The sequence below is a fragment of the Heptranchias perlo genome, chromosome 44 (genome assembly GCF_035084215.1).
Source record: "Heptranchias perlo isolate sHepPer1 chromosome 44, sHepPer1.hap1, whole genome shotgun sequence".
NCBI lineage: Eukaryota > Metazoa > Chordata > Chondrichthyes > Hexanchiformes > Hexanchidae > Heptranchias > Heptranchias perlo.
Genome location: NC_090368.1, coordinates 5,649,774 through 5,669,393, shown reverse-complemented (window position 1 = coordinate 5,669,393; position 19,620 = coordinate 5,649,774). Strand labels below are relative to the sequence as shown.

General features: G+C 50.8%; 2 protein-coding genes across 2 annotated transcripts in view; both read left to right on the top strand.

The window, feature by feature from the left end:
• The window catches only part of hormad1 (HORMA domain containing 1), an 18,348-nt gene extending 16,084 nt beyond the window's left edge, over positions 1-2,264 (top strand). Inside the window, exons 12-14 of the mRNA XM_067976124.1 lie at positions 287-370; positions 1,166-1,267; positions 2,120-2,264. Coding sequence (XP_067832225.1) covers positions 287-370; positions 1,166-1,267; positions 2,120-2,221 — 288 coding nt within the window. The 3' untranslated portion in view covers positions 2,222-2,264. The remainder of the gene's footprint in view (positions 1-286; positions 371-1,165; positions 1,268-2,119) is intronic.
• A 6,897-nt stretch (positions 2,265-9,161) lies between these two features.
• Positions 9,162-12,679, top strand: LOC137306660 (talin rod domain-containing protein 1-like). The gene has a single exon (XM_067976006.1). The coding sequence runs from the start codon at positions 9,780-9,782 to the stop codon at positions 10,818-10,820; it is 1,041 nt and encodes a 346-aa protein (XP_067832107.1). The 5' UTR covers positions 9,162-9,779; the 3' UTR covers positions 10,821-12,679.
• Positions 12,680-19,620: the final 6,941 nt, after the last annotated feature.

Here is a 19,620-nt window from a genome sequence, read left to right as displayed (position 1 = left end):
TTAAACGACATGAGTTTTTCCATTCCCTGCACCAGCCGACCTGCGACCTCTCTAAGCAAGTCTTAACAGTTAGGGTGCTGAACTGGGAACAGTTACGTGCTGTGGATGAATGCTCACATGGAACCAGGTTGTAACTGGCCAACTCATCTCAGTGCTCCTTCTAACCCTGCTCGCCCTGCGATTTCCTCTTTCACTCACCCGTGCGTGTAAGCGGTCTGGAGGTGATTCTTTTTTTGTTGGAAACCAGTTCAAAATGTAACTGCTTCTCACCTGTGTCCTACGGCAGATGGAGAACTTGGTGAGCAAGACGTCAGAGCTGGAAGTGTCTGGCCGGAGGACAAGAAGTGGGAGGCTCTTTCAAGTGACGTCTGTGAGTATTTAGCAAAGCGCTGCTGTGCTTTGGAGCAGAAGCTTCCAAATAAAATCCCTCGATTCCCCCCGAGGCACTGGGGACGTGGGCCATTCAGCGACCTCAGGGTTCAGTCGCTGCCTTGCGCTGAGCTAGCTGATCTCTGCGAGGGTACTGAGTGCAGTGCCCCTGGGCTTGGGGAGGGGGTGGGGGGGGGATCAGCCAGTGCTCCCTGCTCCCGATTGCAATCCAGCCACCCCTGCCCACCCCCCACCCCTTGCTGGACGCTCATGTTGGGTGAGGACGGGACCACAATGCTGCCGTGACGCCCCCTGCAGTTGAGTAGCCCACCTTTGCTGAGCCTCACACATACAGTATGGCCGCTTGGACCAGGCACCGGAGGGCATTCGAGTGTCGTGCTGTTCCCACTGGCAGGAGGGTCGGTAACCACATCACACAGATTTAAGATAATTGGCAAAAGAACCAGAGAGGGAGGTGAAGAGACTTTCTTTTTAATGCAGCGAGTTGTTATGATCTGGAATGCGCTGCCTGAAAGGGCGGTGGGAGCAGATCCAACAGTAATTTTTAAAAGGGAATTGGATAAATACCTGAAGCGGAAAGATTTGTAGGGCTCTGGGGAAAGAGCGGGAGGGTGGGACTAATTGGATAGCTCTTTCAAAGAGCTAGCACAGGCACGATGGGCCGAATGGCCTCCTGTGCTGTATCATACTATGATTCTATAGGAGGGGAGGGCAGAAAGAGAGCTTTGCTAACAAGAAGTCTTGCGTGTAAACTGGTTCTCCGATACTTTCCAAGGAGCATGCTGCCCCAGTGGTGAGAGGAGACAAAAAGCAGTGCAAGAACTCGCAGAGAAAGGTGGCAGGAAAGAAGAGGATCAGTTCAGAAAGAGAAAAAACGGTAAGTGACTCGTCAGCCGGTAAATGGCGACGTTCCATTGCGGTTTGTGGAGCGGCCCTGTCGCCCTGAGACAGCGACGGCCCGTAGCTGCATTAAATTACTGACCGAACTTCGATGCCTGTTTTCTCTAACCCGGGTCACATCTCACTCCCCGTGGCCCCTGTTCTACTCCAGTTCCACGCCCTGCGATGCAAGTTGCGGCTCTGATACGTTGCGAGAAACTACCAAAGCCTTGGAACAAACGAAGCAAGGCTCATCGCAGTCTTTGTAGCGTCACCCTTACTAAAGGGCAGTTAAAATGCGGTGTGTGGATTTCCTCTGCGGTACTGAGGGAGTTTCGCACGGTCGGAGGTGCTGCCTTTCGGATGAGACGTAAAAGATCCCACGGCACTATTTCTAAGAAGAGAAGGGGAGTTCTCCCCGGTGTCCTGGCCAATATTTATCCCTCAGCCAACACCTAAAACAGATGATCTGGTCATTATCACATTGCTGTTTGTGGGATCTTGCTGTGCGCAAATTGGCTGCCACTATTCCTACTTTACAACAGTGACTACACTTCAAAAGTAGTTCATTGGCTGTAAAGCGCCTTGGGTTGTCCTGAGGTCGTGAAAGGTGCTGTCTAAATGCAAGTTCTTTTCTTTATTATCGCATTGCTGTTTGTAGGAGCTTGCTGTGCGCAAATTGGCTGCTGCGTTGCCCATGTTACAGCAGCGACAACACTTTGACTGTAAAGTGAAGCGCTTTGGGACATTGTAGGGACGAGAAAGGCGCTATTGAAACGAACGTTTCGCGAGAGCGGAATTGAACGGATCAGTGCAAATCCCTCCGTAACGGTTCCTATCTGTCCACCAGGTATTCCGGTTTGAAGTTCCTTGCAGCCAAGATGAAGTCTGTATGAGAAAGAGAAAGAAGTTTAGCGAGCCAAAGGAACGTTTCCGTGAGAAGGAAAGTTAAGCATCCTTCAGCTGTTGGGCTTTTGCTCACTATCTCCTCTGCATTCACATCCTGTTTCAGTAGTTTCTTTGTATCGTCTTAAACGGTCGTCAAGAATTCTCTTCCTCCCTGATGCTGGCGTGGTGTTTGGGGAAGGTGGAGTGGGGCAGCTATTTTCCTCAAAACGTACAGGCAGACAGGTCCCACAAAAAGCAGCTTCTCATCCGGGCTGCACTTCCTTTTTCAAACCCTGAAGGAGCAGTGCAAGAAGCTCCATGTTGAGGCAACACTCATACGGTGTAATGCGTAGGAACTGGAGGAGGCCATTCAGCCCCTCGAGCCTGTTCCGCCATTCAGTTAGATCACGGCTGACCTGCATCTTAACTCCCATCTACCCACCTTATCGTTTGTATTTTAATTTTACATGGAATTGAATGACACAGAATTTTAGACCATAAGAGATAGGAGCAGGAGTAGGCCATTCGGCCCCTCGAGCCTGCTCCGCCATTTAATGAGATCATGGCTGATCTGATTTTTACCTCAACTCCACTTTCCCGCCTTTTCCCCATATCCTTTGACTCCCTCGCTGATCAAAAATTTGTCTAACTCAGCCTTGAATGTATTCAATGACTCTGCCTCCACAGCTTTTTGGGGAAAAGAATTCCAAAGATTCATGACCCTCTGGGAGAAGAAATTCCTCCTCATTTCCATCTTAAACGGGCGACCCCTTATTCTGAGACTATGTCCCCTAGTTTTAGATTCCCTCATGAGGGGTAACATCCTCTCAGCATCTACCCTATCGAGTCCCCTCAGAATCTTGTACGTTTCATTAAGATCTCCTCTCATTCTTCTAAACTCCAATGAGTATAGACCCAACCTGTTCAATCTTTCCTCATAAGACAACCCTTCCATACCTGGAATCAACCGAGTGACCCTTCTCTGAACTGCCTCCAATGCAAGTATGTCCTTCCTTAAATAAGGGCACCAGAACTGTATGCAGTATTCCAGGTGTGGTCTCACCAGCACCCTGTACAGTCGTAGCATGACTTCCCTGCTTTTATACTCCATCCCCCGAGAAATAAAGGCCAATATTCCGTTTGCCTTCCCAATTACCTGCTGCACCTGTATGTTGACTTTTTGTGTTTCTTGTACGAGGACACCCAGATCCCTCTGTACCGACCGCAGCATTTTGTAGTAATTCTCCATTCAAATAATATTTTGCTTTTTTATTTTTCCTCACATTTTCCCACATTATATTCCATCTGCCAAATTTTTGCCCATTCGCTTAACCTGTCAATATCCCTTTGCAGACACTTTGTGTCCTCATCGCAACTTGCTTTTCCACCTATCATCAGCAAACTTGGCCACAAGACACTCTGTTCCTTCATCCATGTCATTTTATAGCGCAGAAGGCGGCCATTCGGCCCATGCCAGCTCTTTGAAAGAGCTGTCCAATTAGTCTCACTTCCCCATCCGCCCCCCCTGCTCTTTCCACATAGCCCTTCATATTTTTCCTTTTCAAGTATATATACACTTTAAATGGGGGAATCACTGCATTGAACTGACAATCCCCCATCAAGGGCCCCCCCTGAGAGACTAGCCAGCCCGGGTTAAAGTGCCAATTTTCAACTGTAGATATATTTTTCTCTGGTCATTAACAAAGTCAAACGGGCAAAATATCTCTGCTCAGCTAAATCAATAGCTCCCTCCACTTCCGAGTCAGAAAGTCCTGGGTTCAAGCCCCACTAATGGGACTCGAGCCCATAACCCAGGCCACTTATCACTTGTTAAACAAAGCCCTCTCACACCGACGTTAAAGATCCCAAGGCACTATTCTGGCAACAGTCGGGGGGGGGGGGGGGAGGGGGGGCAGTTCTCCCGGTGTCCTAGCCAGCATTCCTCTCTTGGCCAACATGACCAAAAGCAGATTCACTGGTCATTCACCTCAGGGCTCTTTGTGGGGCCTCGCTGTTCACAAAATGGTTGCCATGTTTACTGCACTTCAAATGGTTCATTGTATGCGCAATGCATCTGAGAGGTGTGCTACGCAAAAATGTCTGTCTTATATTCACTCATTTATGACGACTGGTTTTGTACAATGTATTACTCGAATTACATTTTTAGTAAAAGTCACCGTTCTTATTTAACACTGGACTTTTCTCTGGTAAGAGGGCAAATAACGTAGAATTGACAGCAAAGAAACAGGCCGTTCGGCCCAACTGGTCTATGCCGGTGTTTATGCTCCACACGAGCCTCCTCCCTCCCCTCTTCATCTCACCCTATCAGCATATCCTTCTATTCCTTTCTCCCTCATGTGTTTATCCAGCTTCCCCTTAAATCCATCTACACTATTCACCTCAACCATTCCATGTGGGAGCGAGTTCCACATTCTCACCACTCTCTGGGCAAAGAAGTTTCTCCTGAATTCCTGATTGGATTTATTAGTGATTATCTTATATTTATGGCCCCCTAGTTCTGGTCTCCCCCCACAAGTGGAAACATCTTCTCTACGTCTACCCTATCGAACTCTTTCATAACTTTTAAGGCCTCTATGAGGTCACCCCTCAGCCTTCTCTTTTCTAGAGAAAAGAGCCCCAGCCCAGTCTCAGAACTGTCCTGATAGTTCTGAAGGGGATTTTCCTTCCCCATTTCAGTTATGTGGAGAGCAGAGAAGGTTAAGGGGAGATTTAATAGAGGGGTTCAAAATTAGGAAGGGTTTTGATAGAGTAAATAGGGAGAAATTGTTTCCACTGGCACAATGAAACTTAGGAAGTCTTGACGTTAAATCAGACCAACAACCGCAGCTCCAGTCTGAACTTCACTATTTCACCGCAGTAGGGTTGCCAATTCTCCAGGATTGCCCTGGAGTCTCCAGGAATTAAAGACGTAAACTCCAGGACAGAGCTGCGGGCAACACCCGGGAGAACAATCGCAGCGGCATTAATATAAAAAAACTTTCTTTGAACACTTTTGTCTAATAGTTATGAAAATATCGGACCTGAGGAAAAGGACTGGTTTGACTGAATGTCAAGAACGAATCCAGTTGGGTAATGAAGAGTCTGTTGGCTTTCCGATTGGCCGTGGGAAGGCGGGGCTCCGCGTGACTGACTTGTCGGACGGCCAATGGCGGGAGTGTGAGGGGGCTGGGCAGTCAGCAGCAGGACGTCATGTGATGAAACCTCCAGGAACCCGCCCAGCCAGAGTTTACAACTAAGCTGGGAGATGTAAGACAATGAAAGTGAGCCACTGGTTAGCGTTTAAGTCTTTGTCACGGTGTTAAAGGAGGGGCAGAGGTTAAGAGACGACCTTTCTCACTTTATTGGAGTATTGTGTCCAATTCTGGGCACTGCACTTTAGGAAGGATGTCAGGACCTCGGAGAGGGTGTGGAGCAGATTTACTGGAATGATACCAGGGATGAGGGAATTTGGTTATCTGGAGAAGCTGGGATTGTTCCCCTTGGAGCAGAGATGGTTACGGGCAGATTTAGTAGAGGCGTTCAAAATCATGAAGGGTTTTGATCAGAGTGAATAAGGAGAAACTGTTACCAGTGGCAGGAGGGTCGGTAACCAGAGGACACAGATTTAAGGCAAAAGAACCAGAGGGGGAGATGAGGAGAATTTTTTTGACGCAGCGAGTTGTTCTGATCTGGAATTCACTGCCTGAAAGGGCGGTGGAAGCAGATTCAATAGTAACTTTCAAAAGGGAATTGGATAAATACTTGAAAAGGAAAAAATTGCAGGGCTGTGGGGGGAGTGGGACTAATTGGACAGCTCTTTCAAAGAGCTGGCACAGGCACAATGGGCTGAATGGCCTCCTGTGCTGTACCATTCTATGAAATACTCCCCCCCCCACCACCGCCTCCCCCCTACCGATTTGGAGGTTTTTTTTTAGCCTTCGTGGAGTTCTGTATAATTTATTTTGTGTATTCGGTTTTTAATAAATGTCGTTTAAAAGTTGCCTCGTTCCTCTCAAAGATTGGGAACGTTTGACAAGTTTTCATGTAAATTTTCCTTTATAAATTTGGGCACAGGATAATGAGAAGATATAGGGCTCGATTTTACCAGGCCTGCGGGTTTCCGGCGGGTTGGGTTTCGGGAGCGTGGTCAACACGCTCGGTGAAATTAGTGGGTTGCCCGCGCGATCGTAGCAGGCAATCCACTAATTGGAGCCACTTACATGCTCCTCCGGGGTCCACGCTGCTGGTCTGCGCGTCGGGCGGGCTGCGCATGCGCAGTACGATCTGTCAGCTGGAGGCTCTCTAGTTAAAGGGGCAGTCCTCCACTGACAGATGCTGCAACCAATGGAACAAATTTCAGCATGGAGCAGCCCAGGGGGAAGGCTGCTCCCAGTTTAATGATGCCTCACCCCAGGTATCATCAGATGGGGTGAGGAGGAGGGCGAAGACAGAGATCTTCCACCCGGCGGGCGGGAGGAAGCGGCCAGCCTCTGCCACCAAGAAGGCCTGGCTGGAGGTGGCAGAGGGGGTCACCTGCGCAACCACATATCGCCCACCTGCATACAGTGCAGGAGGCGCTGCAATGACCTCAGTAGGTCAGCCACAGTGAGAACACGAAGTCTTTCCCCTACACTCCATCTGCCACAACACTGCCCCAACCCCACATCTCCTTCGGCACCGCCAACACTACTCTGTCACATCACCCCTCATACCCACTCAAACCCCATCCTCATCTTACCTCCACCTACTCACCTCGCCAGTACTCATCCTGCCACTAACATGCGACCCAATCCTCATACAATCTCATGGCTCTATCCCATACTCACCCTCTCGTGCATCTCCCTCATGGCCAGCCTCACTCAACCTGCCACCACCTGTGCTGCAGCCACAGGGCATGCATCACATATGTGCAGTAGGCAGCGTAAGGCAAATGTTTTATGAGCATGAAGGGGGTGCACAAGGGTGTCGGAGGGTTTGCCATGGGTGGTACCTATATTGAATTTCAGAGCAACAAACAGCACACATTATATTGGCACCACCACTGCCATGTCTCCGCGAATACTGTCTGTTGTGTCCAATAATGCCCGCTCCTGGGTATCACTATGAGGATCCACCACTGATGCCACCCATCGTGTTACTGCAGAGTAGGTGCAGGTGTATTTGCAGGGCTCTTCTGCGCAGACCACTGAGAGACATCGGCGGTGTAGCCGGCTGCACCCTGGAAGGATGCGGAGGAGAAGTTGCGGAGGGCAGTGGTGACTTTGGCAGCGACAGGTAAGCACTTGTTGCTGGGGCCAGGCAGGAGCAGCTTGGCATGAAAGAGCCTGCAGATCTCCACGACTACAGGTCTGTCGAGCGAATCTGCGCCTCCGTGTGCACTGCTGCTCGGAGAGGTCCGGGGAGCTTCGCCTCGGTCTGTGGACCATGTGGCGAGGGTAGTGCCCTCTGCGATGCGTCTCTCTCTGCGGTAGCCCTCCCTCCAGCTGTGCAGGTGGGCGTGCAACAACCCCGTGTTGGGGGGCTCCACGTCTCTGCGGCGGACGGCGTGGACTGCGAGGCTGTTGGGGCTGGTCATGCTGTTCGTCCTCCGAGGGTGTCCACGCACCACCCATCTGGCCGTTGTTGGTCTGAGGGGTTGTGCAGGGTAGGTGGGTGGTTCCTCGGACTGGGGCTGCGGTTTCGTGTCGGTCTGTCCTCTGGCTTGGCGGGGGGTGGTGGGGGGCAGGGGTTGCCCTATGTGACGCGGTGGCCTCCTGCGTGGGTGAGGGCTCTCCCCCGTGGAGTGCACCTTGGCACCTGCCACAGGCTGCTGGCTGCAACACGCCTGGTTGGAGAGAGACTGTTTCCCCCAGTGTGGGAAACACGCTGCGATGCAGGTGAAATCCCACACTTCCTCTTTTGACAGCTGATTCAGCTCATTAACTGACCTCAACAAGCGAGGTAAGTATTTTCAAGTGGAACCCCGCTGGCTTTAATTGCCTGCGGGATTCCCACCAGCGGGGGCCACGCACGCAGCCCCGCACGTCATCGGGGAACCCGGAAGTGGTTGGGATCGCAGCGCGATCCGGTCGCGTGACCTCATATCGGGATTTTCGGGGGCCCCCCCGCTGGATACCCGCAGGAAACCCGACCCTAAAATCGAGCCCATAGAGTCAGCTGTGGCTCAGTGGGTAGCACTCTCGCCTCTGAGTCAGAAGGTCGTGGGTTCGAGTCCCATGCCAGAGACTCGAGCCCATAACCCAGGCTGACACTCCCGGTGCCAGTACTGAGGGAGTGCTGCGCTGTCGGAGGTGCCATCTTTCGGATGAAACATTAAACCGAGGTCCCGTCTGCCCCTCTCGTGGGTGTGAAAGATCCCACGCCTACTATTTCAAAGAAAAGCAGAGGAGATCTCCCCTGGGTCAACATTTATCCATCAACCAACACCTAAAAATAATTATCTGGCCATTATCACCTTGCTGCTTGTGGGATCTTGCTGTGCGCAAATTGGCGTTTCCTACATCACAACAGTGACTACACTTCAAAAGAGTGCTTAATTGGCTCCAAAGCGCTTTGAGACATCCAGAGGTCGTGAAAGGCGCTGTAGAAACGCAAGTCTTTTTCTTTTCAAACACGAGGACAGAATGTATGACTTTAAAAACTTCAACTTGGTCTAAACATCCGCTGCCTTTTAAACACTGTTTTTGACCCCGTGGACTGGTTCTTAGCTCCGCCTGGTGCAAAAACCACGGGAGACCAGTCACTGAAAAGGATTTGAAAAGTTTAAAAAGTGTCCAGAGCCAGAAAAAGTGGAGCAAGTGGGGAGTTGCCTTTGAACACAAGTACTAGGAGGGATGTCCCCTTATCTGTACTAACAACACTCCCTCCCACCGCCCCCTCTCCTTTTTTCATCTCTGGTTCCATTTGATTGATCTCCCTGAATTCAGACTTCAAGAGAAGGCAGGGACTAACCCCGCCCTCCTCCGGCTCTCTGCTCCATTTCCTGAACACGATCGGATAGGACCAGGGCTACTTGTGGGAACTAAATGATAAGCAGCATTTATTATTCGAGAGGGAGGAAAGTTTGCAAACTTCTGGAGAAGTCGCATGTTATTTAATTCATTTTTTTTCCCCCCCTCTGGCCGAACCAGTACGATTGCAGACGGCTGATTTCATTTTCACGTTGGAAAGAGCTGTCCCTGCGTTGGATCAGAAATAGTGACTCAAAAGGATTACACACGGCAGAGAAATAAGACAGTTTTAAGAACAGATGAGTGGAGTAGTGCATCGTTCCCGGAGAAACGGATTAAAACCCATCACAACTTGCTTCAGTACCAAAACAATCTTAAACGACAAAAAAAAAACGGAAGCTCCTCTCTTGGAAATTGGATTCCTAAATGAAGGAAAATTGGGATTTTAAGAGTGCTTATTGGGAATAAGCATTTTATAGCAAAAGAGAATGACTGAAGTTAATTATTTCTTCCCCTGGTTGTTCGGTAAATCTTTGTTAGCTGGTGATCAAATGTGCTGAACTTTTGAGTGCGAACTGAGTTGATAAAGGTACTTGAGTTGCCGTTCAGGAGGTACGAGGGATTACTGGGAGCTCTCAGACCAGTAGGACACCAGTCGGCCAGAGGAATCGGATGGATTGCAATCAGTGGGAACGATCCCAGGACAGTCCCATCGCCTACAGGCAGAGTCGGCTGGTCTATGTTTGTGACTCCTGCAAGACTAAGATCCAACATGTGGCGGACCTGCTGCTTTGCTACGATGCCCGACCGGTCGACACCAGGAGCTTGAGCACCTGCGGCGAGTCCTTCGAGAAATGCAGGGACACGATCATCGCCAGGACCAAAGGCCTGGCCATCCTGGTCCACGAGCTACAGTACTTGGTGCGCCTGAGCAAAGACGAGGAGGTGGGCCGGGGTTTGATCGAACTCTGCAATCTGGTGGTGGCCCTGGTTGAGTGCTCCTCGCACGCTGGCTACCTGGCGGCCCTGGAGATGCCGGGCTCCAAGCCAGCTCAGCCGGGGTCGGTCGAGCGCTACAAGGTGTCCGTCCTACAACAGGAGATCGAGCAGCATTGCAGCACCTTGAGGGCCTTGCCCCTCCCGGACCTGTCGCCCTCCCTGCTCTCGGGCATCGCCCAGGGCGTGTCGAGCAACCTCAAGGGCCTGTCGGAGTTGTGCGGGCTGGCGGGCGAGGGCAAGACGGGCGGCTTTGCCCGGGACCAGTTCAAGCTGAGCCTGAAGGGCACTGCCTGCTGCGCCAGTGCCTTCCTTGCCTGCGTCAAGGAGCTCAGGGCCTTGCCCAGCGAGGAGACCCGTTCCCGCTGCGTGGTCTTCAGCAGCCCCCTGGTCCAGTCCGTCCGCGCCCTGGTGGGCTTTGCCACAGAGGCCCAGTTCCTCGGCCGGCCGGCCCAGCTGCCCCCCGATGCCCGGTCTGTCCACTCCAACATCGTGGAGGGCGCGAGGAACGCCGTGTCCTGCTGCCTCCTCTTCGTTCAGTGGATCCGGGACGTGGCCCTGCTGGTGGACAGTGGGACCAAGGCACCCAATGTCAAGGACCAGCTGAAAAGTTTGGCCTGTGCTGTCTCCGACCGCTGCGATTTGCTCTCTCAGGTTCTGCGGGACAGCGATTCCTTGAACTTTTTGAACCCTTGGGGTTCCTATCCGTTGAATTAACTCTACCCCTTTAGCTTCTTGCATTCCATACGGCACTGCTCATGACCTCAGGACGTCCCAAAACGCTTTTCAGCCAAAGAAGTACTTATTTTTTTTCACAGTGTAGTCACAATAGGGAAACACGGCAGCCAATTTGCACGCAGAAACAGTAACGAGATAAAGACCAGATCATCTGGGATGTCGAGGGATAAATATCGGCCCCAGGGAGAACTCCCGCTGCTCTTCTTCCAGTAGCGGCTGGCGTTACGTCCACCTGACCTCAGTTTAATGCAGCACCTCCGACAGTGCGGCACCTCCGACAGTGCGGCACTCCCTCAGTACTGCACCGGGAGCACTAGATTTTGTACTCGAGTCTCTGGAGTGGGACTTGAACCCACAACCTTCGGACTGCAAAGCTAAGCAAGCTACCCACTGCGCCACCTATTGCTATGTACCCTGCCCTTTCACATATTCGGACTATTTATAACCCTGGCCACTCACACAACTGTAGCCCAGAAATTGCTGTTAGCGAGATCAACCTAACCCGTCCTTAAGAGCCGTGGGACATTAGAAACACTGTATAAATAAAAGTTGCTGTTGGTCTGTGCCCTGTTTTAAAGCGAATGTTGTTTTAAATGGGTGAACACCTCCGAGGACTATCGTGCGAGCGTGTTAAACATTCGTCTCCCGATATGACAACATTCTGGGCACATAACTGACCAACAAAGCTGACCTGCTAGGTCACGTGTCGATCAGCACCGATCCTTGCGATGAAGAGCTGTGAAAAATTTGTATTGGAGGAAAAATACCTCAAGCAACATCACTAAAACGTTATTTGGCCACGTATCTCGTTGCTGCTTGTGGGATCTTGCTGTGCGCAAATTGGCTGCTGTGTTGGCCGACGTAACGACAGTGACTAGAAATGTAATTCATTGGCTGTAAAGCTGAAAGGTGCTGTAGAAATGCAAATTCTTTCTTCCACACAGTGGTCCCAGTTTTCAGTATATCGTCCAGTCCCGACATGGTCATTGTGATTATTTACCTCAGTGATGCGAGAAGGGAAATTGCCCTTAACCCAATGTCGTGTGCTACTCAGAATCCACCAGTACTGTACCCCAGGGTTATACAGGGACAGGCCTGTACCCACCAGTACTGTACCCCAGTGTTATACAGGGACAGGCCTGTACCCACCAGTACTGTACCCCAGTGTTATACAGAGACAGACCTGTACCCACCAGTACTGTACCCCAGTGTTATACAGGGACAGACCTGTACCCACCAGTACTGTACCCCAGGGTTATACAGGGACAGGCCTGTACCCACCAGTACTGTACCCCAGTGTTATACAGGGACAGACCTGTACCCACCAGTACTGTACCCCAGGGTTATACAGAGACAGACCTGTACCCACCAGTACTGTACCCCAGTGTTATACAGGGACAGACCTGTACCCACCAGTACTGTACCCCAGTGTTATACAGTGACAGACCTGTACCCACCAGTACTGTACCCCAGGGTTATACAGGGACAGACCTGTACCCACCAGTACTGTACCCCAGTGTTATACAGGGACAGACCTGTACCCACCAGTACTGTACCCCAGTGTTATATAGTGACAGACCTGTACCCACCAGTACTGTACCCCAGTGTTATACAGGGACAGACCTGTACCCACCAGTACTGTACCCCAGTGTTATACAGTGACAGACCTGTACCCACCAGTACTGTACCCCAGTGTTATACAGGGACAGACCTGTACCCACCAGTACTGTACCCCAGCGTTATACAGGGACAGACCTGTACCCACCAGTACTGTACCCCAGTGTTATACAGTGACAGACCTGTACCCACCAGTACTGTACCCCAGTGTTATACAGGGACAGACCTGTCCCCACCAGTACTGTACCCCAGTGTTATACAGGGACAGACCTGTCCCCACCAGTACTGTACCCCAGTGTTATACAGGGACAGACCTGTACCCACCAGTACTGTACCCCAGTGTTATACAGGGACAGACCTGTACCCACCAGTACTGTACCCCAGTGTTATACAGGGACAGACCTGTACCCACCAGTACTGTACCCCACTGTTATACAGGGACAGACCTGTACCCACCAGTACTGTACCCCAGTGTTATACAGGGACAGACCTGTACCCACCAGTACTGTACCCCAGTGTTATACAGGGACAGACCTGTACCCACCAGTACTGTACCCCAGTGTTATACAGGGACAGACCTGTCCCCACCAGTACTGTGCCCCAGTGTTATACAGTGACAGACCTGTACCCACCAGTACTGTACCCCAGTGTTATACAGGGACAGACCTGTACCCACCAGTACTGTACCCCACTGTTATACAGGGACAGACCTGTACCCACCAGTACTGTACCCTAGTGTTATACAGTGACAGACCTGTACCCACCAGTACTGTACCCCAGTGTTATAGTGACAGACCTGTACCCACCAGTACTGTACCCCAGTGTTATACAGAGACAGACCTGTACCCACCAGTACTGTACCCGTGTTATACAGGGACAGACCTGTACCCACCAGTACTGTACCCCAGTGTTATACAGAGACAGACCTGTACCCACCAGTACTGTACCCCAGTGTTATACAGGGACAGACCTGTACCCACCAGTACTGTACCCCAGTGTTATACAGGGACAGACCTGTACCCACCAGTACTGTACCCCAGTGTTATACAGTGACAGACCTGTACCCACCAGTACTGTACCCCAGTGTTATACAGGGACAGACCTGTACCCACCAGTACTGTACCCCAGTGTTATACAGGGACAGACCTGTACCCACCAGTACTGTACCCCAGTGTTATACAGTGACAGACCTGTACCCACCAGTACTGTACCCCAGTGTTATACAGTGACAGACCTGTACCCACCAGTACTGTACCCCAGTGTTATACAGTGACAGACCTGTACCCACCAGTACTGTACCCTAGTGTTATACAGTGACAGACCTGTACCCACCAGTACTGTACCCCAGTGTTATACCGTGACGGACCTGTACCGACCAGTACTGTACCCCAGTGTTATACAGCGACGGACCTGTACCCACCAGTACTGTACCCGTGTTATACAGTGACAGACCTGTGCCCACCAGTACTGTACTCCAGTGTTATACAGGGACAGACCTGTACCCACCAGTACTGTACCCCAGTGTTATACAGGGACAGACCTGTACCCACCAGTACTGTACCCCAGTGTTATACAGTGACAGACCTGTACCCACCAGTACTGTACCCCAGTGTTATACAGTGACAGACCTGTACCCACCAGTACTGTACCCCAGTGTTATACAGTGACAGACCTGTACCCACCAGTACTGTACCCTAGTGTTATACAGTGACAGACCTGTACCCACCAGTACTGTACCCCAGTGTTATACCGTGACGGACCTGTACCGACCAGTACTGTACCCCAGTGTTATACAGCGACGGACCTGTACCCACCAGTACTGTACCCGTGTTATACAGTGACAGACCTGTGCCCACCAGTACTGTACTCCAGTGTTATACAGTGACAGACCTGTACCCACCAGTACTGTACCCCAGTGTTATACAGTGACAGACCTGTACCCACCAGTACTGTACCCCAGTGTTATACAGTGACAGACCTGTACCCACCAGTACTGTACCCCAGTGTTATAGTGACAGACCTGTACCCACCAGTACTGTACCCCAGTGTTATACAGTGACAGACCTGTACTCACCAGTACTGTACTCCAGTGTTATACAGTGACAGACCTGTACCCACCAGTACTGTACCCCAGTGTTATACAGTGACAGACCTGTACCCACCAGTACTGTACCCCAGTGTTATACAGTGACAGACCTGTACCCACCAGTACTGTACCCCAGTGTTATAGTGACAGACCTGTACCCACCAGTACTGTACCCCAGTGTTATACAGTGACAGACCTGTACCCACCAGTACTGTACCCCAGTGTTATACAGTGACAGACCTGTACTCACCAGTACTGTACCCCAGTGTTATACAGGGACAGACCTGTCCCCACCAGTACTGTACCCCAGTGTTATACAGCGACAGACCTGTACCCACCAGTACTGTACCCCAGTGTTATACAGTGACAGACCTGTACCCACCAGTACTGTACCCCAGTGTTATACAGGGACAGACCTGTCCCCACCAGTACTGTACCCCAGTGTTATACAGCGACAGACCTGTACCCACCAGTACTGTACCCCAGTACACACAGAGAACAATTCTTATTTGCGACAAGAACCAATTAAAATTTGAAAACATCGACTCTGCAGCTGAATAATCTCACATTTCTCCGTGACCATTTTTTTGGCAAATTGGATTTAATTATTCCTTCACCCTATTTTGCTCTCGTAATTCCTGCACCCACTTTGGGTGCGGTTCACAGTTAAGTCTTTGTGTGTAGACCTAATCTAACCCGTGCTGTCCTTGCCCCGGGAGTGTTTGATGGGACAGTGTAGAGGGAGCTTTACTCTGTATCTAACCCTGTACCTGCCCTGGGAGTGTTTGATGGGACAGTGTAGAGGGAGCTTTACTCTGTATCTAACCCTGTACCTGCCCTGGGAGTGTTTGATGGGACAGTGTAGAGGGAGCTTTACTCTGTATCTAACCCATGCTGTACCTGCACCGGGAGTGTTTGATGGGACAGTGTAGAGGGAGCTTTACTCTGTATCTAACCCTGTACCTGCCCTGGGAGTGTTTGATGGGACAGTGTAGAGGGAGCTTTACTCTGTATCTAACCCATGCTGTACCTGCACCGGGAGTGTTTGATGGGACAGTGTAGAGGGAGCTTTACTCTGTATCTAACCCTGTACCTGCACCGGGAGTGTTTGATGGGACAGTGTAGAGGGAGCTTTACTCTGTATCTAACCCTGTACCTGCCCTGGGAGTGTTTGATGGGACAGTGTAGAGGGAGCTTTACTCTGTATCTAACCCTGTACCTGCCCTGGGAGTGTTTGATGGGACAGTGTAGAGGGAGCTTTACTCTGTATCTAACCCTGTACCTGCCCTGGGAGTGTTTGACGGGACAGTGTAGAGGGAGCTTTACTCTGTATCTAACCCTGTACCTGCCCTGGGAGTGTTTGATGGGACAGTGCGATGGTGTCCCTTTCCCCTGCACTAACATCCCTTACCTTGATGAGCACACAATTCACACAGGGTTTTTATAAAGAAGCAAAGCACAGTGAGGAGAGAGTTAAACACTAAACCATGGCCTGTAATTCTAGTTGTGCTGGTGGGGACCGCATTTCCTATTGAATTAAAAGTCTGACCAAACCCTTTCCTTCAATTGTGCAAAGGAACTGGGTGGGAGGCACATGAGGGACCAGCCAAAAACAGATCAACACATCACAGCCCGAGTGATGGATGGAGAGGCAATGCCTTTGTTTCACTTCATTCGACCAAGGTCCTTGCTGCTTTAGGTAGCAGCAAGATCAGTAAACTTACAACAACCTGCATTTATATAACGCCTTTAACGTCCCAAGGCACTTCACAGGAGCGATTATCAAACAAAATTGGATACCGAGCCTCATAAGGAGATATTAGGACAGGTGACCAAAAGCTTGGTCAAAGAGGTAGGTTTTAAGGAGCGTCTTAAAGGAGGAGAGAGAGGCGGAGAGGTTTAGGGAGGGAATTCCAGAGCTTAGGGCCCAGGCGGCTGAAGGCACGGCCGCCAATGGCGGAGCGATGGAAATCGGGGATGCGCAAGAGGCCAGAATTGGAGGAGCGCAGAGATCTCGGAGGGTTGGAGGAGGTTACAGAGATAGGGAGGGGGGGCGAGGGCCATGGAGGGGATTTGAACACGAGGATGAGAATTTTAATATCGAGGCGTTGCCGGACCGGGAGCCAATGTAGGTCAGCGAGCGCTGGGGGGGTGATGGGTGAACGGGACTTGGTGCGAGTTAGGATACGGGGGGGGGGGAGCAGAGTTTTGGATGAGCTCAAATTTCTGGAGGGTGGAGGATGGGAGGCCGGCCAGGAGATCATTGGAACAGTCGAGTCTAGAGGTAACAAAGGCACAGATGAGGGTTTCAGCAGCATATGGACTTTGCAAGATCTGTGCTGCTGATACTGTAGTCCGTTTAGTAAATGAGAATTCTAATAATGTTGGTCAGTCACATCAAATGCTGCTTATCTATAGTTTTAATGGGACAGCAACTCCCAAATCCGTGACCTCCATCACTTAGAAGGACAAGAGCAGCAGGCACATGGGAACAACACCACCTGCACGTTCCCCTCCAAGTCACACACCATCCCGACTTGGAAATATATCGGCCGTTCCTTCATCGTCGCTGGGTCAAAATCCTGGAACTCCCTTCCTAACAGCACTGTGGGAGAACCTTCACCACACGGACTGCAGCGGTTCAAGAAGGCGGCTCACCACCACCTTCTCAAGGGCAATCAGGGATGGACAATAAATGCCGGCCTCGCCAGCGATGCCCACATCCCGAGAATGAAGTTTTAAAAATATATTCAATTTGCTATGTATGTCACATGCTCCTTAAGTGGGCATCACTCGTCCTGCCTGCAGCTGCAGACGTGTGCCACTAGATGGAGACGAGGGACGGCAGATCCCCACAGCTATACCTAGAGCGTCACCAATGCATTGACGACAATTTGCTCAGTCCTGACTTTCAGTCGGACAAAGTTAGAGATGGTGGAGCCTTTGTGTACAGTTACCTTGTTTTAATGTGTCAGCCGGGGTTCAGTGGGTTACACATCGCCTCTGAGTCAGAAGGTCGTGGGTTCGAGCCCCCACTCCAGAGACTTGAGCCCATAATCCAGGCCGACACTCCCGGTGCCAGTACTGAGGGAGTGCTGCACTGTCGGAGGTGCCGTTTTTCGGATGAGACGTTAAATCGAGGTCCCGTCTGCCCCTCTCAGGTGGACAGAAAAGATCCCACGGCCACTAATGGAAGAAGAGCAGGGGAGTTCTCCCTGATATCCTGGGCCAATATTTATCCCTCAACCAACATCACTGAAAACAGATTATCTGGACATTATTGCTGTTTGGGGGAACCTTGCTGTGTGCAAATTAGCTGCCGCGTTCCCTACATTACCAGTAACTATTGTATGATATACAGTAGACTATAGTGACTGCACTTTCTCTTCAAAATAGAGGCCGTGGGATCTTTTACGTCCACCTGAGAGGGGCAGACGGGGCCTCGGTTTAACCTCTCATCCAAAAGACGGCACCTCCGACAGTGCAGCACTCCCTCAGTACTGTATAGGGAGTATCAGTCTGGATTATGTACTCAAGTTCCTGGAGCAGGACTTGAACCCACAACCTTCAGACTCAGGCGAGAATGCTACCCACTGAGTCACAGCACTTTTTTTTTGCTTGGAGCCTCTGGCAGTGCTGCTCTGAAACTGGCCACTTGGAGGCGTGTGTGAGCGGCCCAGGATAACTTTCTCCAATTGCCCAGTTGGCTTTTCAAACAGGCTCACTGTATTCTATCTATTACCAGTAGGTGGCAGACAAGGCACAGGGTCCGTGCTGGCTGCCTTGTGTGAAATAATTTTCTATTTTCACCATAGTGAACTGTGCAACAGTAACACCAACCTGCATTTATATAGCGCCTTTAACGTAGTAAAACGTCCCCAAGACGCCTCTCAGGAGCGATTATCAAACACAATTTGACACCGAGCCACATAAGGAGATATTAGGACAGGTGAACAAAAGCTTGATGAAAGAGGGAAGTTTTAAGGAGCGACTTAGAGAGAGGCGGAGAGGTTTAGGGAGGGAATTCCAGAGCTTAGGGCCCAGGCGGCTGAAGGCACGGCCGCCAACGGTGGAGCGATGGAAATCGGGGGATGCGCAAGAGGCCGGAATTGGAGGAGCGCAGAGATCTCGGAGGGTTGTAGGGGCTGGAGGAGGTTACAGAGCTAGGGAGGGGGCCAATATATGATTCCAGTCCCACACCAAATGTGGTTGACTTAACTGCTCTCTGACGTGGGCCTAGCAAACCATTCAGTTGAATCAAACTACTAGGAGGCCCACTGCCACCTTCTCAGGGCAACGAGAGGATGGGCAATAAATGCCAGCCTTGCCAGTGACGCCCACATATCGAGAATGAAAATTTTTAAAAAACTTTGCATGTGTATATTTACTTAACAAACACCTCCCACTGTTCAGTGAAAAACATTGCAGTCTTTGTCACCAAAGTTTGGAGATCTGGCATGAATTTATCAGACATTGCGCCCAATGATACAGCACAGAAGGAGGCCATTCGGCCCATCGTGACTGTGCTGGCTCTTTGAAAGAGCTATCCAATTAGTCCCACTCTCCCCTGCTCTTTCCCCCACTCCCCTGCAAATTTTTCCCCTTCAATTATTTATCCAATTCCCTTTTGAAAGTTATTATTGAATCTGCTTCCACCGCCCTTTCAGGCAGCGAATTCCAGATCAGAACAACTCGCTGCGTAAAAAAAATTCTCCTCATCTCCCCCCTCTGGCTCTTTTGCCGATTATCTTAAATCTGCCTCGGTTGAGTCTAACTTTCACTGTGGGAGTTCACTTAGTTACTGGGCACAGTGTCACGGTGACTATTGTTTCTGGAGACTTAGATCTGGGAGTCTGTGATCCCGAAGGTGTGTCAGAGCCAGTGGAGCGAGACTTTGGCTGAGTGGTAACGTTCCCGCCTCAGAGTCAGAAGGTTTGAACCCTCCCTCCATATGGTCCCAGCCTGGGGAGACCGGAGTCCAGACAGTCCCGGCCAGCGGAGACCGGAGTCCAGACAGTCCCGGCCAGCGGAGACCAGACTCTGAATTCTGCGTTGCCATTCAGTGGGATTCTCGCG